The sequence below is a fragment of the Rhinolophus sinicus genome, linkage group LG16, assembly GCF_036562045.2.
Source record: "Rhinolophus sinicus isolate RSC01 linkage group LG16, ASM3656204v1, whole genome shotgun sequence".
Taxonomy (NCBI): Eukaryota; Metazoa; Chordata; class Mammalia; order Chiroptera; family Rhinolophidae; genus Rhinolophus; species Rhinolophus sinicus.
Genome location: NC_133765.1, coordinates 38609283 through 38633853, shown reverse-complemented (window position 1 = coordinate 38633853; position 24571 = coordinate 38609283). Strand labels below are relative to the sequence as shown.

Here is a 24571-nt window from a genome sequence, read left to right as displayed (position 1 = left end):
CACACTTTCAAGGCAAAACTTCCCAGACAACTAACGCTTTGAAGGTTTTGTTTCATAATATTATTTTTAAAATTTTATAAAGTTCTATTTTGCCTTGACATTTTATCTAAACTGTGAAATCAGACACCAAAGATACGACTTATTTAGCAAACTTAAAAGTCAGCCAATGTAACTAAATTCAACTGAAAGTATCACATAGGTGCGACCTCAGCTAGTGAGATAAAAAGATTGTTTTGAGAGTTAGAAAAATACTCAGCTCTGTTGAAGGTACAATATTTTAACTGTAGATCACACTGAGGTCAAATTGGTAGTCTGCCCGCAGAATTCATCTGTCTCAGAAAAGTTTTAATGTTTTCTTTTAACTAAAAGTTATAAAGTAGCATTAGGATTTTGCTTCTGCTACTTGGCAACACTGAATATATAAAGATAACAGAAAATAATACTGAGAACAAACTGATGGGTCACCAGATGGGAGGGGGATTGGGGGAATGGGTGAACAAGGTGAAGGGATTAAGTACAAATTGGCAGTTACAAAATAGTCATGGGGTGTAAAGTACAGCACAGGGAATATAGTTAGTAATATTGTAATAACCATGTATGGTGCCAGGTGGGTGCTCGACTTATTGGGGGAATCACTGTAAATTATATAATCGTCTGTCTAACCCCTACGCTGTCCTCCTGAAACTGATGTAAAACCATACCGAATGTCAACTGTTAACTGAAAACCTTAAAAAAGGGGAGAAAGCGAAGGGGAATGAGAGGTTCAAATTTCCAGTTATAAAATAAAAAAGTCATGGGGACGTAAAGTATAGCATAGGGAATATATTCCACAATATTGTAATAACGTACGGTGTCAGATGGTTACTAGGCTCATGGTGGTCACTTCTTTAGGTCTCCAGTTGAATAACTATGGCATACACCCGAAACTAACAATGTTGTATGTTAGCTATATCGTCATAAAATTTTTTTTAAGGGAAAAAAAAATGATCAAAATGGAAAAAAATACTGTGATTCTTTTGCATGGTGACAGATGATGACTAGAATTAGTGGAGTGATCACATTTTAAGGTATAAAAATGTTGAATCACTATATTGTACACCTGAGACTAATATAACTAACGTAACATTGTACACTATGTTTAAGCAGAAAATAAAATACAGTTGAAAAAATATAAAATACATCTGTATATAAAACATGTAATTCTAAACCTATTCTAAACTAAAAAGTAATTTAAAAGTATTACAATAATACATACGATGACTTGCTCTGTTCTAGACTGGCAGTAGAAAGCCCATAAAACCTGGAAACTTCAGACTCCAGTGTGACAGGAACAATCCCAGTTCCGGATGGAGCTACCTGGGAAGTGTGAGACCATGACATCACTGTTTCTCACAGCTGAACAGATGGGACACATTTCGGCATCCACTGTGTTTGCCAAACACTCCGCATTAAAGCGAAACCCATTTTTCACACTAAAGAGATGGTAGGAGTGGCCTTTCCAGTTACAGGTCCCCAGACCGGGTTTAGGAATGACTCACACTTTGTCTTGTCTGAGCCCCGTGATAAAGGAAGAATTACTAGTATGTTATTCCCAGAGGGCCTGTACAGTCTTCTATTACCTCTTTCCACCGTGTAATGCCATAAGAAAGTTTTCCAATGAGAAACTTTACTCACAGAGGCAGATGTGACCAAGTACAATCTAAACATAAAAAGGAGAGAACCACACCAGCTACAGAAGAAAAGCGAGGTTGGGAAGACACAGGTGCTGTGTGAGAAACCAAGACCCAATCCACACGCATGAGGGAACCTCAAAAGCATAATGCAAGCCTTGGAACTAGAAATGTGCTTTTCTGACCCTCCTGCAAGCCAGTTACTTAAACAACAAAGACCTGCTTTACTAAGTAGTGAATTCTGCGGCCCTTGAAGACTTTCCTGTTTATGATTTCTATTGCTGGAAATGTTAAGCTGCTTTCTCAAAAACTGGCTCCTCGAAACATGGCTTTTGGCTACACGCTGACTCTGAGCGGGCCGTCTGGAGGCAAATCAGCTGAGAAAGCAGGTTTGCATTGCCATTTCCTTCCTTCCGTGCACTTGCATTAGGTTGGTGCAAAAGTAACTGGTTTCTGCAATTAATTTTCAACCTTTTAAACCGCAACTACTTGTGGACTAACCTAACAGGTGCGGAAGTGCCGAGTGGCAAAGGTGTCTGCTGTTCTGACATTTACACACACAGAAGGAACTGGGATGGGAACGTCCCCTCATTCCAACAACAGAGCAGCCCCCAGCGCGAGACTTTTCCACATTCAGTGAATGTGCCAGGCTTGCTCCCAAGACCTGCTAAAATTTAAACAAACCTGTCTTTAGAAAACCTGGTAGTGCTTCATAAGCTGTAAAGTGTAGGACGCACGCACGCACGCCCACCTGCCAGCCCCCACGCACGCACGCACGCCCACCTGCCAGCCCCCACGCACGCACGCACGCCCACCTGCCAGCCCCCACGCACGCACGCACGCCCACCTGCCAGCCCCCACGCACGCACGCCCACCTGCCAGCCCCCACGCACGCACGCCCACCTGCCAGCCCCCACGCACGCACGCACGCCCACCTGCCAGCCCCCACGCACGCACGCCACGCCCACCTGCCAGCCCCCACGCACACACGCCCACCTGCCAGCCCCCACGCACGCACGCACGCCCACCTGCCAGCCCCCACGCACGCACGCACGCCCACCTGCCAGCCCCCACGCACGCACGCACGCCCACCTGCCAGCCCCCACGCACGCACGCACGCCCACCTGCCAGCCCCCACGCACGCACGCCCACCTGCCAGCCCCCACGCATGCACGCCCGCGGCTACTGGCCGGCCCAGTGAGCCCCGCCTGCGGCCGCTGCCGGGAGGCGCCCTGCACACGCACCTGGAGCGCCGCGCGGTCCGATAGGCAGTGGGGAGACAGTGCTTTGCCTTCGAGTGGGATCGCGACCTCGACTTGGACGAAGAATGATACTTGGGAGAGCGCGACCTTGTCCGAGACCGTTTTTTGTGCTTCTTCTTCTTCTTCTCCTTCTCTTCTTCTCTGGGCGGGTCTCTGCTTCTGCTCGAGGGCCCTTCCGGGGGCTTCAGGTCCAAAGTCGGCAGAGGTCGGCCCCCACTCCGTAGGGGAGAGGCCACGGCACCGCTTTCCTGGGAACAGAGCCAAACGTGGCTGTTAACACGGAAAACAGGACATTGAAACGTGTACAGGTGTCAGACTTCAGCGCTGGGGCCTGCACACCAGCCGTGCACCCGCCTCTCTAGAGGGGACCGCGGCTCTATGTGGCTGACGACATCGCCCTGGCATCTCAAGGGAACAACGCGCTCTCCCTGCGGGGCCTGGATTCCACGAAAGGCCACTGTGTTAGGAAAAGAGCCACGCTTGCTCTTTCATAAATAATTGTGCCTGTCCATCCCTCTTTCTCAGAGAGGGAAATATGTAAGAACTTCTTAACCACGCAACATTTTTAAATTTGACTTTCGGCATTTCAACATTTAGGTGAAATGGACAGGATGTAAGTCACGGTGCAGCTGTTCTGCATTTATAATGGACATGTAGATTATCTGGAAGGGCAGAATACAAGATTTAACCACATTTGACATCTTTTAACGAAGTCAGTGAAACAAAGTTCAGTTTATATTTCACTTACTGATTTTGAGAGAAATACAGCAAGCTAATTAGCAATATTAAATAATCAAATCATGAAAACTAGGCTTAAAACAACTTAGGTATGAACGAAGTTAACCAACTAATTTGAACGATCTGGCCTCGCTTGTAATAATTTTTAGTACTGACTGGACACCACTTCTTCAATAAAGCAAGCACGATGCTAGAAAAGTACATTGGCTTTGTTAAGATTGAAGTTCATTACCTATAACAGTCATTCCTCCTGTTACTAATGTCAGATTAGAGCTACTGGAGACCCAATCTGGTAATAGAAAGTGAAAATCTAAACATTATGTTCACTTGAAAACTCCTCCTTTAATATTATTTAAAAATGCCAAATAATGTTCTTTCTAGAAAAATATTTATTTTTGTTTCTGTTGTACAGCTTTTAATTGCATTTCAGACAAGTGTGACTTTGGGTAGATACTATATTTCTGAAATGTTTACTACACTGAAACAAAGATTTAAATGGTGATGACTGGCTTTACAGACATTTCAGAGAAATTAACCATTAACCAGAAAACCATTAACCATTTAAAAGTTTTTTGTTTTGTTTTCTGACATACTCTGTTTGACTAAGAGCAGCAAACCACTGCTGTGTGGCATTCTTGGAGTGTGCTATGAACATGGTTTTTAATAAATTAAAAAGATAAAAAAATAAAATTGTGCCTTTCTACTGAAAAAGAAATTCCTCAAACCTCCAGCATATGGTTTTTATGACTGTATCGCTCTAAAAACAATTTTTAAAGAAGGCCTAAACTAAAAGGTTTCTTTTTGACCTTAAAAAAACTCTGTCACAAGGAAAAAAGCCTCCGTCCCTCCCTCCCTCCCTCCCTCTACATGAGATGACGGATGTTAACGAAACTTATTGTGGGGATCATCTTACAAGTAAGTCACGTCATTATGCTGTACGCCTTAGACATAAACGGTGCTCCATGTTGACTCAATAAAACCAAAGGAAAAAAGAAAGTCGATAACTAATCGTAAACAAGACAGTGCCATCAGCACAAGTCCCTCTTATTCTGCATATATTAATGCACTTAATACATTACCCTTCATCATAAAAAACCTCCTTATCAAGACAGCAGACACACACAGGAAATGCATCGCCTGTTGTTTTCACAGCAGGAACATGAGCACCTCGACAGAGGACATCTCCCAGAGCAATCCCATTTCTAGGAACTTACCCTAAGACATTCACCGAAGAGTGCAAGACGCACACCTAAGGACCCACATCACATCACCTTAAGGTGACCGGGAATTCAAACAACGCGCATGACCACAACGGGTACGGTACATCCAGACAGTGAAATAGTATTCAGCGTTTTAACGTGATGTTGTGATCCTACTTTCATCAACATTGCATCTGTCCACGTCACACTGTAAAATAAAGTCTCCAAAGCAAACCCCACAAAACACACCACCACCATTGCACAGCGGAGCCACCCAGCTTCGGCCCTTCCCCTCGTGATTCCTCAGCTCACTTTAAGTGAACTTTACTTACAGGTGGCAAACACCACACAGCTTGAGACCCACCAAGAAACCCACCATTTATCACTTTGTGCCGTAGAGGGTCCAGCTGTAGGGTCTGTGGGACCGAGTGAGCCTGGCCTCCCCGTGGGCTGTGGGCCGCGGGCTGGGTCAGTGTAATTTTGCAACTGTCCCGGGCTCCCTGCTGTCCTCTCCTGGGTGCACGTGGACCAGGCCGAGGGATGAAGGAAACGAGCACTTCGTGCCAACGCTTGTTCCTTCTGGAGCTGTGTTCTTGCTTTGGCTCTGAGAGGAGCAGCACCAGTGCTGGGGCGGGTGGGGGATCGCTGTGACCTGCGGTGACTTCTCCATCTTCTGTTCATCGGGGGCAGGGACGCAACCACACGCCCGTTCCAAAAGCAGTTTCTTCCCACCTCAAGTGACCAAGGGACCGGCGCCGCTGCGGAAGGAGGTGGCGGCTGCCTGGGTCCCTCATCCGGTCCCCACTGCCCCTCATCTTTGCCGCCCAGGTCACTTTCAAGGCTCTGCCTAAACTGTCTCGCAGGACAGTTCTTAGAACCAGTCTTTCTAACTCAAATTCTCTCAGTGTAATTACAATTTCCAGGTTAAATTTATAAATAATTTGTTGTTTGTTAAAACAATTCTAACATGTAAATGCTCCATTAAAAAACTGACCTCTGTATCTAAGAATACCTGTTTCCACTCGGGCTGTAGTCAGGGCTTGTCTAGAAGCATACACACTAGGTGATACTTTAAGAATAAAAGAAATAAGATGTAGCAAGTTTTCGAACAGCAGAGGCTGGAGGGAGAGAAATGCTGGCCGAGCCGTGGCTGGAGGGAGAGAAATGCTGGCCGAGCCGTGGCTGCCCCGCCACCCAGCAGGCACAGAGCAGGCAGCAGCACGCACCCTTCGGACGAGTCACATGAGCCCCGAGTGGCCCGGCGTGACCTCGTGGTCGGTGTATGGCACAGTCAGGTGTGCAGGCCGAGGAGAGCTCTGTGGCGGCTCGGCCAGAAAAACCAGCTCGCGATGCATTTAAAAATCCCATCACCACGGGCTCGAAGTGAGGGATACACATAGCATGCAAAACGAGATGGGAGTCGGGAATACCAGCCACCACCCAGAACTCCCACGAGGGCACGAGGCCTCCTGAATGCCCGTCAGTGGGCACGGCCCGCTCACTGCTGCATGTGCTTTCTGGGAGCAGGCTCGGGGGCGAGGGGGACCCCAGAGGAACTGAGCCCATCTCAAGGAGGACAGACAGGTACAGTCCCACAGGTGGGCTGCTCCGGGAGGAGGGACAGAAACCCAGTGCTGCCGTCACTGCCGCAGGACAGAACTCCACTTTTGCTATCGTGACAGTGCTGTCACACTGACGGAGAGGAGATGCGCCCCGGGGGACACACCACGACGGGGTGAACCCAAGTCCAAGGAGGACTGGCGGCTCCTCAGCTAAGCGTGGAGTCCTGCGTTACTGCCAGCCCGGGCGTGTGAGGGTCTGATCCCCGCCGCACCCGCCTGCCCCTAGCGCCACAGCCTCACCACCCGGTGAAAATTTAGCCCTCCACCTTGAAGCGGCGGAGAACTGAATCAATATTTTCAAAACCTCACTTGTAATCAAGCCATGGACCTATTTATTTGAATAAAGTGATTACCTTCCCCACTGAAGTGAAACCGGCAACCTTGGTGCCCTTTGCCACGGTGAATTACGATGATTTACTGCGTGGGCCTCGCTGCTTTTTTTCAGCTTCAAAGTACTCAAAGAATATTAAAAACCCAGCAATTAGATCAGAGAACAAAAGCAGAAAGCTAACAGACAGCAGTGCGGAGCTGCGGGCTGTCTGCACCGCAGTCCCAGGACCTGACAAGCCTCGCTCCCCACATGCCCCATGTGACACTGAGCCGCGTGCACCTGGGGTCGGCCGTGCTTCTGTTTGTCAGCAATACAGCGGTCTCCCCACCCCCAGTGTGTCAACCACAGTCTGAAATCAGAGTAAATGGAAAGCGACTTAAGTAAACAATCTCTAAGTTTTAAACCACATGCGTTTAAACCACAGAGAACCTCTGCCACCTGGTCATGTGGGCATCGCATCGTCCCACAGGTCGCAGGGGTGAGTGCAGCGCCAGCAGCGGCCTTTAGGGAGACCCCATTCTCGTGCTTCTTGTTACAGCACACTGGTGGAACTGTCCTGTTTTACTGTTGCCGGTAACCTCTGCCTGCACCGACTTGCAAATCAAACTTTATCACTGGTCTGTATGTACAGGAGCCAACACAGTGCATGGTGGGTTCAGTGCATCCGCACCCGTGGTTTCAGGCACCCCTGGGGGCGCTTGGATAAAGCGGTAGGGCCTACTCAGGACACATCCCCACCCCCAGGGCACCAGGACAACCCACATTTGTAGGGGAGGACGCTGGCTCGGGTCACTGGCATGCTGCCCAGACGGGTGGTGGTGGAGCTGGGCTGCGGGAGCTCTGGGCTGGGGCTGGGAGCTCTCACCAAACCCAAGCGGAGGGAGGGCACTCACTCAGGCTCCCAGTGCCACTGGTCTCGGGCACCAAGGACAGCAGCGCACCACTAGCCTCCCAACAGCACTCCGTGCGCTGCGTGAACAGCCAGAGAACGCCGAGGAACAAGCTGAACCGTGGGAAGTGGCTGTCACACTCCTCGTGACGTGACGCGAGCCATGAGCTGTTCCATGAGAGACCAGCAGGGCTGTCTGCAGAGTATGCCGGCACCCACACCCCTACTGTGCAAACGCTGTCTGGTGGGCACAGCCCTTTGTGCATCCACGACTTCTGGCGGAACTCAGGTCACGAGGACCAGGAGACGGGCCAGAACCGTCCACCCCCTCGAGGCCCTCTCCTACGTGGACTGAGAATGGGCGCAGCAGGAGACCCGTTGGGGGCAGTGAGGCCGGTCTGTCACATGTGCAATCAAAACCCCGACAGATACAGCAGTCAGATGGGGCCAAGAAGGAAGAATGCACAGCCAGCAGCTGTGTGGGCCTGAGCTCGCCGCACTGAGCTCATTCTGGGTCTGAGCGGCCCAGAGCCGTCAGCTCTGAGCCACGAGGCGACTGTGCACTTGAAATGTGGCCAGTGTGCTCAAGGGCCTGAGCTGTGGATTTTGTTTAATTTTAATTAAGTTAAATTTAAACTGCCACGCGTAGCTATGGCTACCATATTATTAGTGCAAAACTCGACAGAAAGTAACTTTCGACATAAATGCCACTTGCGGCTTAACCAGGAAGAGTGTCAACTGCCCATTAATTTAAAGGGACGTATGAATAACCCAGAAGACAAACAAGTCACTGCTGAGTCAAGCCAAGCCCTCCCTCCCGTGCAAATGGTTTCTGGAGGTGCCCGGCTGAGCCCTCTGCACAGACTGGGCAGGCAGGTCAGGAAGTGGCCTGCAGGAGGCATGGCGCCAGCTCCCGCATCGGGCAGGGCTGCCTTTCGGGATGGGAGGTTCATGTCCAGCAGAAGTGATGGAAGCACAAGTCGGCACAGTGGAGGGGAGGGCACAGGTTGGTTTTCACTGAGTTTGCAAGACATCAAGGGGGGACTTTTGAAAAATGAGTCGTTTTATTGGAGTAAAAAGTCACTGCCCCCCATGTTAGTAACACTGGAAAACAATACTGATCAGTCCTTCAATCACAACAAAGCATCTGCAGGCAAATTATAATCGCTCCCAAACCTGCAACTAGTATTTCCTGCTGTGGGAAAAAGAGCTGCCTGAGAGCAAACTAACAAGTATTTCAAAATAAAATCTTATTTGTGAAGTAACGCAACAGTGAGTAGGAAATGGGATAATTATACACAACACCGAAGGCTTCAGACTAAAATGCGTCCTCTGAAATGGCATTTTCAAATCTCTGTCTGGTGCCCGCCATTCACAGGCCTCGACCTCCCGAGGGGATCCCACTGCCAAGACCGGCTGACGCTTTACAAGGCGCCTCCACGTGTCTGTTCTGCAGGCACCACTCCCTGACCTGACCAGCGTGTACCCGTCGGGAGTGCGCTCACTGCCTTGTCGCCTCTGCTCCCATCTGCCCGACACACAGCCATGGCCATATTCTTCTGGCAAATGCTGCTTTTATTTTGTCACTGTCCCACTCTTAGGCCCAAGGTCAGGCTCTCCCAAATCCACCTTGCTTCCCATTCCAGCTTTGTTTTCCGCTCTGCAGACCCTCTCACTGATCACGCTGCCTGACCAGGCTCCCCCACACCTACCACCTGGGGTTCTCTGGCCCAGCATCAGTCATGTCTCCAGGTCTAGGGGGCTCCGAGGCCCTGCCCGAGCCCCAGGCCCACTACAAACCCCTCTGTCTGGGGGTGGGGGGGCTGCAGGCCACATGCCTCCTCTGCCCCTAGAGACCCAGGCAGTCCCCCACACGCTATCTAGAGCTGCTGTGTGCCCGCAGCTGTCCTGGTGGAAATGCTCACATGACGTCAACTACACAAATGCGATTTTATGGTCACTGGGTGAGAACCAGGCTGCTAATCCACACGGCAGCGTGCCTTGGTGCCTTGAACGTACAGGCCCAACAAACACAGGCTGCTTTTTGTTCCCATTTCCTGCTCTAACTCGTGTTGGACCTGTAAACTTGGCAGGATCGTGAACCTGGAAAAATTATTGTTACCTACAAAACGTCCCAAAGCCTGTTGTTACGTAAACGATCGCAGGGTAACTCAAAAGGGTGTGAGCCAAGGTTTCTGGTTTCTCTTCATTTTCAACACACACACACACACACACTGCAAAATTGGAAAGTATGGTGTATGCACGGGTTACTTACACATACGCTGAGGGTTACTTACACATACACTTTTATATATTTTAAACACTGTTAATGCCTGCCCGTGTTGGTAAACACACTTTAAGACATCATTTAAAGCTACACCTGATGCCAACCCCCGAGTCCTAACAAATATCCATCAGTGGTGCCAGACAGTCATGCAGAAGCAGAGCCAGTGGGAGAGGGAACCTGGGGATTCATACAGGAGGCCCCTTATGTTAGTGGGAAAAGGTGGGCAATTCTGTGATTCGGGCCACGTATCTAGCTACACGCTCCTTAGACTGAAATAAATTCCAGGTGGGTAGATTAAAACGGACAGAGAGGAAAAAGGTTTGCAATGCTGGTGACAAAAAGTCAACACAAAGCAGCAGAGATGAAGACAGAGAGCCAGGAGGAAATGAGTGGAGGTTCAGGGACGGTTTGTGTGCGTGCGTGCGCAAGAATGCCATGACACCTCCGAAAGGTTACTCAGTATCACTCAGAATTAGAATAGGTAAGTTAGACCACAGATACCATTTCCCACCGACCAGACTGATGGGAATTAAAAGCTGATGGTGACCAATGCTGGCAGGGGCGTGAAGACACACTGATTTTCACACCCCGTGGAGATGAACAAAAAGCGACAGTCGTGTTTGGGCTAAATTAGCGGCACCTGAAATGAAGAGGCCCTCCCAGGCCAGCGGCCTGACGACACGCTCCCAGACGTGTGCACATAGGCCCAGGACGCAGCATTGTGGAGAGCGGCACGTTACCATAGCGACCCGGAACCTCACACTGCCACCTGCAGGGGACGGTGGCCATGCAGACCGGCTCCTTCGAAGGGACTGAGAGCCACTCACCCAATAAGTGTTTTTCAAGTGTCTGCACCACGCGGAGCGTGACTCTGACGCTGGCATGGGAAGAGCTCTGCTGTGACGGCATCAAGATGCCAGAGTAACGCACAGGTGCGCCCACTGAGGGAGGATTGTGAACCGACACATGGAGTGTTATTCGCCTTAAAAAGGAAGGACAGTCTGCAAAGTGCAATGAAGGACAAACGCTGCTGCATGGCCGCGTGTGCAGGAGGGCCTTACGGCGGTCATTCCTGGAGCAGAAGGGTGCCGGGGAGGGCTGGGCAGCGACGGTCCACGGGCAGGTGTCCACCCGGGAAGGTGGTGCCGACGGCTGCCCACGGTGTGAACGTGTCTAACGCCCCTGAGCCGTGCGCTTAAAAAGGGTTACATGGCAAAGTGTACGGATGTCCATTTTACACAATCAGAAAATAAATAATTGGTGTTTCCCTAGGAATGAAAAGAAAAGCATACAGAGAAGGACAAGACCTCTGCTCTCCACTTTATGCCTTTCTCCAGAGTCTGGCTTAAAACCACACACATACACGGGTCTCACACAAGGCAGGCAAGACAGCAAGCCCCTCCCCTCAGGCAGACACGCTTCAGGACCATGCCAGGTTTCCAGCCACGCCTTCTCAACGGTGTCCCCAGGCCACCTGCACATGTCTGCTCAGATGGGTCTGGGGTGCCACCCGCTCACCCTGGGTACCAGGGGGCCGACCCACCAAGTGTCCATCCCTCCGGACACTAAGATTCTGCAGCTGTGCGGCAGGGCTGACCTGCCCCGTTTGCAAGCTCGGTGCACGTGGAGCCGTCAGCAAGGTCAGGCTAAGCTGTCTCCAGAAGCCGCTATTGGCTGAAAATACTTGTGAGTGTGGGTCTCATTTATGACATTTGCCAACTTAACTCAACTATTTTTGTTTCAAAGCAATTAAAGACATTTATCACCATCTGCTGCTACCATTACGCTTTTGCTGAAATTGTTTAGTACCTACAATCTCTCCCACTAGACACCCAGGAAGAGTGACCCAGTGATTTAAACAAGAAGCATAAACACTCATTTCTACGTATTACAGATTCAAAACACATGCTTGAAACAAGGAAGGTGGAGACGCCGCGCACAAAGGTAACAGGAGAACAGCAGTCCAGTGTGTGCTCCCGAGGAAATAATTCTGTGGCTGTGACGAACCAACCCGGCAGACTGGGACACGGGATTAATGACGAGTGACTGCCGCTGTGACGGGGTTTTCATTAAAACACAATTACATTAGAAAATAGAGATGTGACTATATAATATAATCGGTTAAAATATCTCCATATGCAGATGTATTTTAATTAAGCCCTTTACTCACCGCACAAATGACATCAAAACAATAAAGGAAATTAAAACAGCCCAGCCGCCCCTCCCACCGCGGCAGCAGCCCCCAGCTTTCTTAGGTTCCCCATGCTGCTTCCTAAGGGCGTAATTTTTAAAGCTGCCACCATAAAGGTGGAAATATTTTACACTCTCCCTCTGCCGCTCTTATATCAAAAGCACTTTCTCTGCCGTAGTGTCAGTGACCAGTTTTAGCTGCTGCAGATTTAATTTCTGCAGTGGTGCAGGTCTCTCCTAAGCTAGCGAGTGACCGCAGGTGGCTTTTCCGGGACAGGCTGCCCTGGGGACGCTCGCTGCCGGGAGCGCAGAGGTGGAGCGTCCGGGTGGTGGGTGCTAAGCGGGGGCCCAGAGCAGCAGTTAGGGCACCAGGCCACAGCCCACAGCTGACACGAGCTCACGAGACGGACACTCACTGCTCCTCCCACCTAGTCCAGCTATTATTTTTGAGGCCTCCTGCCAGATTCGAGAGCGTTTCGGATTGATTCTTGAGGCGAGAAAGCTGATTTGACCTTCAGCAGAACGCTGAAAATCTGATCTCCACGGAAAACCAACCAACAGGCTCCGTGCAGCAAAAATCAGTTTTGAATAACGGCCCAGACTCTTAGAAATGTCAACGTAATTAAAGTCAAAATGTGCAGGGCCCGTTCACTGTGAGGGGAAGGCAGCCACACAGGCACATTGGGGACACTCAGAGACGTGGCGTGGGCTCTGCTGTGAGCAGCCCCGCAGGGCAGCCGGCTCTGACCCAGCTGAAGGAAGGAAACGGCCAGAGGGGCGAAGTTGGGTCACACAGCTTAGGACGAGCCATGGGCATCTGACCCTCTCAAGAAATGATGGCAGTAATACCTCTCACCTTTCTTTCTAGTTAAACCACCGACACTGACACATGCCCCCGCGGAAGAATCTCTGCCGTGGGTGTAAGCTGCCGTCAGGTGCAGACACACCCCCGCGGGCCCTGAGACACAAAGCAGAGCCTGCCGCCTGGGTGGGCTCCCTGACCAGTGGACCAGTGACAGAGGGCACTCCCGGGCTCTCAGCCACCACGTGTGCCCACGGGGCTGCCACGGTCCTTTGTGAACCTACCTCTACGCTGAAGGGATTCTCCTCGACCTTCCCGACGTCTGCTTCGGGCAGAGGGTTCTTTAAGGTTTGTAAAAACAGAGCTGCTTTCCTCTTACGTTCTGCTTGAAGCTGCTTCTCCTTCGACTCCTTGGACGCCTGGGCCAGCTTTTCCCGGGCAGCAGCTGCCAGGCGGTCCTCCAGCTTTTGCTTTGCTTAAGGAATAAACAGAAGGAGTGACGTTCAGAGCAAGCGATATTATATAAGGCAGGAAAGGGAGCAGGAACTACAACGCAGTCATGTTAAAGCACGAACAAGACAAATTTCAGGACACATTAAAAAATCAGACAAATCGGATTTTGAGAGTTAGTTTATAATGCTTATTATTACTGGTATTTTCAAATTTCACTTTCAAAATCAAAGGCAGAGGCTGATGGGCCCCCACCCCAGTGAGAGCTGGGGTGGCTTTCAGAATGGCGTCCGGACACCCCCAGCAGGGGGTGGGCACCCTGAAAGGGTTTCTTCCGGATGAGCTGGCACACGGCCCGGTCCACACACAGCGAGTGCAGGTCCAGGCACGGGCTTGAGCACAAACCTGCTTTGGGAGACCAACTACAGCACAGGGCGTGTCCGTGACAGGGAGGCTTCCTGTGGGTAACAACTACCTTTTATAAACGCTGCTTCATCTGTCTGTGCATATGCAGAAAAAGCACGTTGTGGGAGCCAGTTAGAATAAAGAAAAGCTGGAAACGCAATCGTTAACACACTACTCTGGAACAGAGCGGAATCTGTTTTGGAGTCGGGGTAGGAGGCTGTGAGATGGTCCACGTGGTACAGGCAGGCAGTGGCCGTGCCGTGACCCGTGAAGACGGCTGCAGCCTGGAAACCGGCCTGGGCATCGTCAAGGTGGGCGATGGCCACACAAAGGGCAGGGGTGGCTCCTAGTTGGACGCTGGGCCCACGGCCACCACCCAGGTGCCAAGCGCTCTCCATTAAAGTGCCAGGGCAATGCGGCTCCCTCCCACCCACCGTGGCACTGCCTCTCAGGCTGAGGGGAGCAGTGCTGCCTCTGACATGTCACAAGCCCCACACAGCTCCCACGGGGGCTGGTGCCTGCAGGCTGAGACTCTGGCTGGCAAGCTCGGCAGTTCTGGCTAAGTGGGTTAATCTTGTATTTAGGCACTTTTTTCTTTCAAAGGGTTTAACACACAGACAGGGCCGGCCCGGTGGCTCAGGTGGTTGGAGCGCCGTGCTCTTAATGCCAAGGTCGCCAGTTCGATTCCAACACGGGCCAGTGAACTGCGCCCTAAGATTGTGAACAGCTCTCCCTGGGGCTGGGCTGCCATGATCAGCTGGAGGTTGGCATGAACTGCCACGTGCTGCCATGTGCTGTCAGGAGCGGCCAGTGGCCAGTATGAGTGGCTGGCAGCCGGCGAGAGCTGCTATGAGCTTCTGTGAGCGGCCGACCGACAACTGGCGACCGCAATCGGATGCCTCAGCCGGGGGGAGCGCAAGGCTCCTAACACCAGCATGGGCCAGGGAGCTGCGTCCCACACGACTAGACTGAGAGACAACGGCTTGAATGGGAGTAGGGGGGAGAGGGGAGGTGAAAGGGGTGGGGGGGAATAAATAAATAAAACACGGACAAACCTTGCTTTGCTTCTAGCTCCTCCTGGGTCAGTGGGGGCCGCTTCTCCTCAACCACCACACAAGGTGGGGCCACTGCCGGGTGAGTGTTTGGGGCGCTGCTGGAACTTTCTTGGCCTTCTTTGCTTTCTTCATCATCATCACTGTCGTCATCTAGCTTAACACGGTTTTTTTCCAGGGGAAGCAGATCATTTTCTTTGGCCTTGATTGCAAAGCTTATTGGAGCAAATGAAGCTGTTGAGAAAAGGTGAGAATGGTTAACACATTTTCAGGTAACTGGAAACACAGCAGAAATCCTCGTGGCCCCGCCGTCCCCATGAGCACCAGCGGTGCAGGGGACATCTACGTGGAGCCACAGCTTATGCAGAGGACACGAGGGGCAGTGAGGCAGGGCAGCCCCACGTGAGGCCCCACGCAAGCCAAGCCTGTCAGGGGGTACCGACAGGCTTGGTGCCGGCTCCATCTTGGGCCACGTCAGGGAGGCATGACCGAGTGCAGGTGGGGTCAGTGGTCAGTTTTCTGGGCTCAGCAACAGCTGAGTTTGCCCAAGTTGGCATGCGATGAGACCCCACTGAAAAAAGGTACAACAATCCCAACTCTATAAAATGGCCTTTCTTACAAAGAAACAGTTACAGAATCCCCTTCATGTGGCAAACTTTCTGCTGGGCATTGTTGGACTATTCTTACACCGTAAGATTTTAAACTGGGAAAAACAGAAGGTTAGGTGGTTCAACTGTCTCCCCTAGAATATCTGGAAATTTTAATGGACGGGAAGTGCAAAGGCTGCAGAGGAAGCATCTTCTTTTCCACCCCCATCCACATGACTCTCACGCACCGAGCCCCTTTCTCCTTCAGATACTCTGGCAACTGGCTATTAACCACACCTATTAATGAGATGCTTTATTTTTAAAAACCGCAAGTTATTATTTATGGAGGATATTCAAGTAAAGCACGATAAAGGGAGATTTTAGTACAAACCAGCCAACTCTGGGAGGGAAAAGGATTCTGGGTCCACAAAGGTAGGTTCTAGAAGGGGCTGTGATCTTCAGTGACCCCACTTGAGCCCCAGGTTCTCCCAAAGCCACGTGGGACCTGACGCGTGTAACTATCCCAGATCTGTGATATAATCCCCTCAAGCTCCACAGCGCACCCAGGGTTCTCGACGCTGGGAGAGTGACAAGCCAGAATGAACAGGAGCCACGGCCGAGGCTGGCACTGCAGGTGCACGCCCCCAAGCACCCCGAAAACCGGCAGCATGCCGGGCGTCAAAGTTGTGCCTTGTTGGGGAGCAAGTGCCACGCAGGTCACTGTGCTCATGTGATGACCGGTCCTAACACCTGGGGACACATGTGAAACATTTATGGATAAAAGGCTACGCATGTGCCGGGGACTTGCTCCAGAATGCTCTGGGGGCGGGGGCAGAGCTGGACCGAGCCTACAAAATGAGGCCGTCCCTGGGCTGCTGGAGGGGCTGGCGAGGCCACCACGCCACGCTCTGTTGTTGTGCACGCTTGAAATTTTCCTTAAGAAAAAAAAGTTTAACAATACCAACCCTTTATTGCCTATTGTAACATGGTCTCGTTAATAAACAGAGTCAGGAAACCTTAAAAGGAGAGAAAGCCTCACTTATATGTTAAACAAAATTACTAGACTTAACTGGGGACTAAAATCATGAAATAATTTGTAAACAATGACTCCCAAACTGTTTCCTCCTGCAAAGTGGAACAGTAGGCCGGCTGCAAACATGGCTCTGCAGGGGAGCTGCACAGGGTGGGGGCGGGGGGAGGCTCCCGCCTGCCCATGCAGGGCCCAAGAGCGCAGGGACTCAGCACTGTTGGGTGACTTACCCAAAGCGCAGTCTGCGCCGTGCTTCCCGCAACACACACAGGCTCCCCGTCTGCACACGAGGACGAGGCCACCAGGACAGGTAACTTCCCCTAGGCTCAGCTCGAGAGCAGGGAGCAGGGTCGGGGCCTCCCACCGGGCCTCTGCCTGCGGCTGTCACACAGGTGCCCGAATCTCAGCTCACACGACCCCTCCTCAGACAGGCCCCCCGACTCTCCTTCACTCCCCTCTGCAGTCTGTGCTGTGCGTTCGTGGTCTGCTCACCCCCGAGCCTGGAGAGGGCGGGCTGCAGGGCTGAGGTGGCGGGTCTGTGCGCCCACGTGCTGCGAGCCAGGCCCAGAGCCGCAGATGCTCAGGGGACACTCGTGCATGAGCCCACACAGCCCCTCGTCCTCCATCTCCCACATAAATACGCGTCCATTTGTAGGTAACGTGTTTTCCCCCCAGCTTCTAACTTCAAGTGATACACATTCTCCATGGGAAATGTTACAAACACAGGGAACAAACGAGAGACGGCCGCCACTCCGACGGAGCCACCTGAGCAGAACCGTGGGCGGGCCCAGGCAGGTGCGCATGACACTACGTGCGCACGAAGGTGGGGTCCCGCATGGGCGTCAGCCTGCTGCTTCCAGCAGTGTCTCCCCATATCAACAGTGCAGACACGCTTCCACTTGAAAGCGGCAAGCTTCTCAGTATGGACAAGCCACTTCATTTCACAGCCGCCCATCACTATTCCCAGTTTTTGGATTTTAAAAGCTAACAAGCCCTGCTGGACCGGACATCCTGGTGAACCAGATGTTTCCAGGAGCAGTCGGCACTTACGTTTAGAATCTGGTCCACGTCATGGGTTTTTCACACTGTCACTGTACTGGGTAATTTTTTGACAAGAAACGTTTTCACTGTCCTCACTTTCCGTGACTAATTACGTGGAACACTCACACGTCTGCTCCAGAATTCAGAACACTCTCCAGTCGGAGTGTCCGACGCCTTAATTACATGGCATTAGTACTACAGACCCTAGTCTCACAGGCCGGCCCACTCCCCCCAGGAGGACGACCTGCCTGCGTTCGCCTGGATGCCTTTCTTCCTTCCACCTGACCTTCACTCGCTGTGGAGATCTGGGGGGACGTGGGCCTGTGACCTCAGGCTCCCCGACTTCAGTGCTGTCACAGCTGCCTGCCTAAGCCGTCCTTTCCTGGCTGCAGTTTATCACACCTGCCACTTCGTGAGTACACAGGAGACTGGAAAGCTCCCCGCCACTCAGGAACTATTGAAGCTGCTGTATGCCCTGCACTCCCGCATCTTGGTGGCAGAGGCAGGCCTGTCCGGTACGGATTCTCAGGCTCAGAGGGCAGCAGGGAAGTGCCATTCACCTGCCATTAGAGGACATCACGGCATGTGGGCAGCAGCCCTGGGAGCGTAGGCCTGCTGCCCTGGCCTGTCGCCCGCCCCCTCCTTGGTCGGCAGTGGGCTGCCCTGGGGTCACTTCCACCCAGTCTCAAAGTGTCCCTGTCTTCCCTATGAGCTGAATTCCCAGTGGGATGGCTTGTGCTTCTGAGACATGGACGGGACCACCCGTTTCTTCCCTACTGACACTATTCCTTCGGTTACTCCAGTGAGAATCAGAGGGGGCGGGAGACGGGACACGTGTGTTCAGGGGGTGCTCAGGGGGCTCCCGGGATAAGAGGCTCAAAGGTATTTCTCTGCTCGTCTAAGTCACTGCGTGCTCTGCGTCCGTGAGGTCAGTGGTGACCCCCGATCACAGGCCTGTCAGGAAAGGCACCTCTGCAGAGAAAGGCCTTGTGCAACTGCAGGCCACCTCCTTCCAGCTGCATGGCTGTGCCTCTCCTGTGACTCAGCAGCTGTCACTGTCAGGTGTCCCCGCACCCCTGACACACGCCCTCTTCTACTTCAGTTACAGTTCTATTTCAGGCCATCGTGCCACCAAAACCCTCCAACCTGGCTTTTCTGCCTCACCGCTTCACAAAGTCACCCAAGTGAATAAAGTCAGTCCCTGATCTAAACCCTGCACAGTGTGCCATGGTCCCACGGGAAGTCCCTGGACCTGCTGTGGAGTGCAGAGCCCCCCCGAGCTGGCAAAGGCGGCCTTTCCAGGTGGCACCCTCCTCACCACCCAGTCGGTGGCACGGCCCTCTCGTCACCTCTGAACACGCCCTGCGCTTGGCTGCGTGGCTGGGACACCAGCTTAAACACCCCTTCCTCGTTCCCGCCAGGTGGGACGCGCTGCTCCCACGCAATTCTTTTCTACCGTGCCTGCGTGAGCTTTCCTCTTTTCTTATTATACTGGCCGTTGCGGTGCCTGTGTGTCTAGGCCGACCCACACCCTTCCAAGAACACAAGGTAACCAGACGGGCGAGGGGAGTTCCGTCTGGTCCAGAGCCGCAAGGGACTCGCTAACAAATAAAGAAAACTGATGACAGTGGCACCACCGTCTGCACGGCGAGTTTCAGAAGTCTGAGGGTCCGGAATGTTCCTGAAGTATTCTACGCATCCCCACCAAGCTGCGTGAACAGGCTGCCCAACAAAGGCACAGCTAAGACGAGTGGACACCCGGTGACCAAGTCCGAGCCAGGACAGTACGAGCAAACGTGCAGGTCTACCGAGCAGCGTGCCAGACGCAGGGCTCCCTTGTCCCCGCGCCCGTGCCCACCCCTCAGGTGACCCAGCTCTTCCCACCGCGGAGCAGCATCTGGAAGGCGGGGGTCGCAACGTACCTTTCACGAGCTTCCCATCCAGGACGGCTTTACTGGACGACACCTCCTTCTTCGGCCCTGAGCCGCCTCTTCCCCCCGCGTCAGCCGTGTCCTCAGACACTGCACCCCCTACGTCACTCGGCTTCTCAGGAACAGCTTCTGCAGGGGCCTCTTCTGGTGCTGACACAGCCTACGGAGATTAAAGCTGGCTGTAAACTGCTCCGTAAGGAAACACGTAGGGTTTGTCAAACATGAAGCCTATACAGACATTTCCCTGGACAAAGGCATTTCTACGTTCCTGCCGAAGTAACGCCAAGCACCATCCTTCCAAATTCCAACCTGCTGTTTTCTGATGCAGAGGCGCCTGCCCTCTGGACGGCCATCAAGCTCCTTCCAGCCCGGCACTGTCTTGGGGACCCACGCTCACTCCCTTCTCTTTGGAGACCGATGACAGAATACTTTCAGGACACCACACTGTGACATCGCCTACAGACCAGTCAGTTTTCTTCAGTTTGAGCAATCAGAGATAAGAGTGTGAAGGAACCCGCTGACAAACAAGGCCTCTCTCTACCTGCTCTCTCTTTACCAAAACAGGTTTAAAATGGGTCAGGGTGTCCACACATCTGAGAAGAGGAGGGCGGAGGCAGGAGGAAGGATGCCAAAGACAAGAAGCAACGCTCCTGGGGCGCACAAGAGCCCCGGGAGGGGACATGTGCGGGAAGCAGGCAGCGAGCGCCCTCCGTGGACACTGCCCACGTCAGCCGTGAGCGTGCACGGTCACACTTCACACACACGTATGTGTTGTTAGTACAACAGTGCAGCACACAGCTTCCACGAGAAGCAGCTGAAAGAGCCGACCAAGACATCGACTGGTTCAAGAAACCGGATTTTTTCTAAAACACGCCGGACTGAGGGTCATCAACGAACTACGAACATGGGTGAAATTTCAACAGATCGACAGGTTTCATTCCACTCTGAGGTGGAAAAGTTGGACAGCACACCGTGTGCATTAGGCCTGCCATCAGGGCCAAACCCACAGCCCCCACAGCCGAGAACAGGCACTGCTGTGTGTGTCATGAGCCGGCCAGAGGAGCCGCGGCCGTACCTGTGCGCTGTCGCCCCCTTCCTTCTGGAGGAAGAACTGCTTCTTAAACTCGTAGTAGGCATTATACTGGTGCCAGGGCTGCAGGAACTCAAATCTGTGACAGAAAGGGGACGGGCCATCAGCAGACACACACGCTGCCAGGGTGCCACCACGCGGCCACTGCTGCTTGTGCACCCACCGCGCTGGTGCCGTTCTAAACGCTCTGCAGTGACTGAGTGAGCAACTCCACCAGCTGCAATGAACCCCACCCACTTTACAGACGAGGGAGACTGAGGCACAGAGGTCACAGCCCATGTCCCTGTCACACAGACCACACTGCAATGCAGCTCACGTTCTGTTTTACTGCCCGAGGCACAAAACAAATAACAAAATCCCCCCTAGATGCGTGTCTGAATTCCCACAGCACATTCCCGAAAAGGATGCATTGCAGCCTCTTATTTTAGGGAGTGTCAACATTTATTATTTAAAAAACAAAGCAAACTAAAAACAGCTAACACAATAAGAAAACACCCCCCACCTCTAGTAGTTTAACAGGGGAATCAGAAGATGTATTTATCTAAACACATAAGCAAAAGATTAAAAACATTAGAACCAGTGAGCGACAGGAACCCCCCCGCCCTCTGCCCGCACCACGCACAGCCGCCGGCTCACCTGGGATCGTTCTTGGCACGGACGCTGCTCTCAAACTTAAGGCCGTTCCTGGCCACATACTCGGCCAGCTTGTCGATCACGGGCTGAATGTCGGGGGGCGGGGGGATGATGGCAGCCACGGGAGCAAGGGCACTGCAGACAAGATGACAATCACGTCACAGGTAAACCACCTCGGGGACACTGGCGTCCGTCCCAAACACACAAAGGGAGGAGCTGCTCAAGAGGTGACTTGTCAAACAGCACAGTCAAGTGGATCCCTTCACAATGGGGATGGAAATGTCACTGCCAACGGTGGAAAGGAGGCTAAAGGAGACTAAAGTCACAAAAACAGGTGAATTTTTTTCTCCTAACACTTTCCTCCATTATAAGCCAATTTTCAGACACAGCCAGGAATATATCACACGTTGGCTTTTGTTACACTTAAGCAAACTGGCTGCATTTCATGTCTGACTTTCTCAATTAGCAGGATCAGAAAGTGGGTCATTTCGTAGAAATATTCAAGTGTTTCGTCAAGTTTGCGGAGAGGCTCTTTTCAACCAGAGACATTCCAGTGCCCCCTAGAGAGCCCGGGACAGGTGGACGCGCTTGGCCCACGAACACGGAAAGCTCTGCGTGCCGCGGGTGACAGGTGCGGGGGTCCGGCAGCTGCCCGCAGTCATTACTCATTGGGCAGCGGTGTGCTGGCCGGACCCCCACCTGACAACAGCTACACTGGTCTCTTTCACTGACAGCACGGACCCGCAGCTTCCCTTCCTCCCCACTGGCGTCACCTTGTCCTGCCCAACCGGGCGAAGACAGGTGTGGGGCCACGGGCGCGTGGGGCGCACCTGGGATCCACCTTCTCCGAGCTCGGCCCGCACTGCCCCAGTGTCGGCCCTGACAATTTCCGCTGCCCTGTGGACTCTGGAACGTCGGGCTTTGGATAATAGATGCTCAGGTAACAGAGACCCTCTGGTAACCCAGATGAAAAGGACCCCCCACCCAAGAACACAAACGCGAGCTGCGGGGGTGGGTGTGGGACGCACCTTGTGGTGATGGTGGTGGAGGTCACCCCACTGCTCGTGTCCGCGGTGGTTGGGGGTGGGGGGGGCGTGGTCCCGGGAGGCGGAGGGGCGGTGGTGCTGGGCACGGCCACCCCGGCGGGCAGGCTGCTGTAGTACGCGGCTACGTCGGCCCCCGGCGGGGGCGGCGCCAGGCAGTAGGTGCCATCGGGCAGCACGTAGTAGCTGTAGTACACGGCGGCCACTGTCGCTGTGGAAACACACACATTTGGGGAGTGAAGGCGGGAAGGGTGGGCCCACGAGGTGGTAAGAAAGGGACAGCTGGTAAATACAGCGTGTCTTCTGCCCACTTTCCACATCGTTTTCTGTATTTCCTGATACAAGAAAGGCTGCCCGCGGAACGCGCGTCTGGAAGAACCAGGCAGGCAATCAAGACACACATGTAGGGACGAGGGAAAGGGGATGGCGGGGACGAAGCAGCCGGACGTGAGCCTTCCTAGACAAGTTGTGGGCTTCCTGACTTCAGAGTCTGTGGCCTGCCAAGACGGATACGCTGCCGAAGTGACGTGACCGAGCCCTTGCGGCTGCCGCACTGACACCGACCCCATCCTCTGGGCACCGCACTTCCTCACGCGGCCCCCGCCCAGGGCTGACACTGTGCGGCTCTGTGGTCGCAGCCCTCCAGGACGTGCTGTAACTTCTTCGGGAGGTCCTGATGGTCACCGAGGCCACTGCAGGCTCCGCTGCTATAAACAGGGACGGACAATAGCTTCCTATGCATTTTGGGCACGTGTGCAAGCAGCCCGTTGTCTTAACAATGGAAACTCCTGTAGGCTTAATCACCTTTTTTTCCGGGGGAGTAGGGTTCCGGGGCAGATACTAAAACTCCAGTAAAATCAAAGAAAATTCAGTGATCTGATTAAGAATTTTAACTTCTAATCCTGTTGTAGATACACGACTGGTTCTGATTACAGAAATTTAATTTCCTCTTCATTAGAGGATGCGGAAAAGATTTTTCTGATTAAGGAATTTTGATTTTCAGTTAATTCACTTTAGAACAAAAACACTTGCAAACAGTGAAAGCGTCACCAGCAATGTGTGCTCCCCAGGAAATGTCTCAGCGTCTGACAACCTGAAATTCTCAGAACAGTCGGATTGCAGCCCCCCAAGTCGGAGGCCTGCAGAGCCTGCGTGCTGCTGGCTCCACAGCTGCTGGCGACCTGGTGCTCACTGACCACCTGTGGACGGGCCCCCAAGCTGTTCTTTTCTAGCTGATGGTGCACACTGACCACTGTTACACACGGACAGTATTCCACACTTTCAGACTAAGAAACGTGGCCCCAATATCCTGTCCACATGACTTTCACCACAGAAACACTCAAATATGTTTGAAGGAAGCGGGGGAAGGGGAGATGAGCTGTCTGATGTGGGTGGGAGCAGGGCGCTCACACCGTCACCACAGATCTGCTGATGGACAGACTGACAGGACAGCTCAAATACCATCTTCTCCTAACCAAACGCGGCCTTCGGATGTAAACACATGCTATCCCTGAAAAAACGAAACTGTCACCCCCCCCCCCTTCGGGTCACCAAGCTACTGAGGTCCTTCCTTTCACCTGCGGGGCAGAGCCACCACTGAGGAGGAAACGACAAGGCACCAGTGAGAGCAGGGTAATCCCACCGCCCACGGAGACCATCCCAGGGGACCCGTGTCTGGGCAGCAAGATGGCTGCTGCCCGGTCCAAAGCGTCACATTTCAACGAAGGCCAGGCACCGTGTCCTGTCCTGGACAGCCAACCTCTTGTCTAGGAAAAGCCAAAATACATTTTAAATAGCCACAACCAATAAGACGTGTGAATTCATAAAAACAAAACAAGTTACAATGAAGTTCCAACTATCGGGTATATCACACAATTGCAACTCAATGTAATCTTTACGTAACACAAGTGAACTGTTTCCAAAACTGAGTACCACTCCCTTCAAAGTCCTAACACGCACACTGACCACTGGCCTAAATGACTGTCCTCAGTGGCCCATCCCGTTAAGTTAAAACTGGTAAAAGTCATAGTGCTGGCAACACGGCAGATGAATGTACCTCAGCGGCTCGCCCACTGCAAACCTTAAAATGCGGCTACGAGACGATGAAAAACTTATACCCACAGCTGAACTCACAGAAAGAAAAGGCTGTGTCCAGGTGTAAAAAGAAACCCAAAGCCCAAACCTGAGAGCCCCGAGCCACAGCTCAGCCCACGCTGGAGCCCTGGGGACACCGGGACTCAGCCCAGGGAACCGTGCAGCAAAGCAGCGGTGGGAACACGACTCCTGGAGCCCGTCTCTCACTTCTCACCTGCACACTGA

The 24571-nt window shown here is 52.6% G+C and overlaps 1 protein-coding gene across 2 annotated transcripts in view; it reads right to left on the bottom strand.

The window, feature by feature from the left end:
- SFSWAP (splicing factor SWAP) overlaps positions 1-24571 on the bottom strand; it is a 66321-nt gene that overhangs the window by 13723 nt on the left and 28027 nt on the right. For both annotated transcript variants that reach the window (XM_074321710.1, XM_074321711.1), the window contains exons 8-14: positions 22238-22463; positions 21213-21344; positions 20562-20655; positions 19478-19646; positions 14901-15131; positions 13275-13465; positions 2915-3180 (exon numbers count right to left, since the gene is read on the bottom strand). In XM_074321710.1, the coding sequence (XP_074177811.1) occupies positions 2915-3180; positions 13275-13465; positions 14901-15131; positions 19478-19646; positions 20562-20655; positions 21213-21344; positions 22238-22463 (1309 nt within the window). The remainder of the gene's footprint in view (positions 1-2914; positions 3181-13274; positions 13466-14900; positions 15132-19477; positions 19647-20561; positions 20656-21212; positions 21345-22237; positions 22464-24571) is intronic.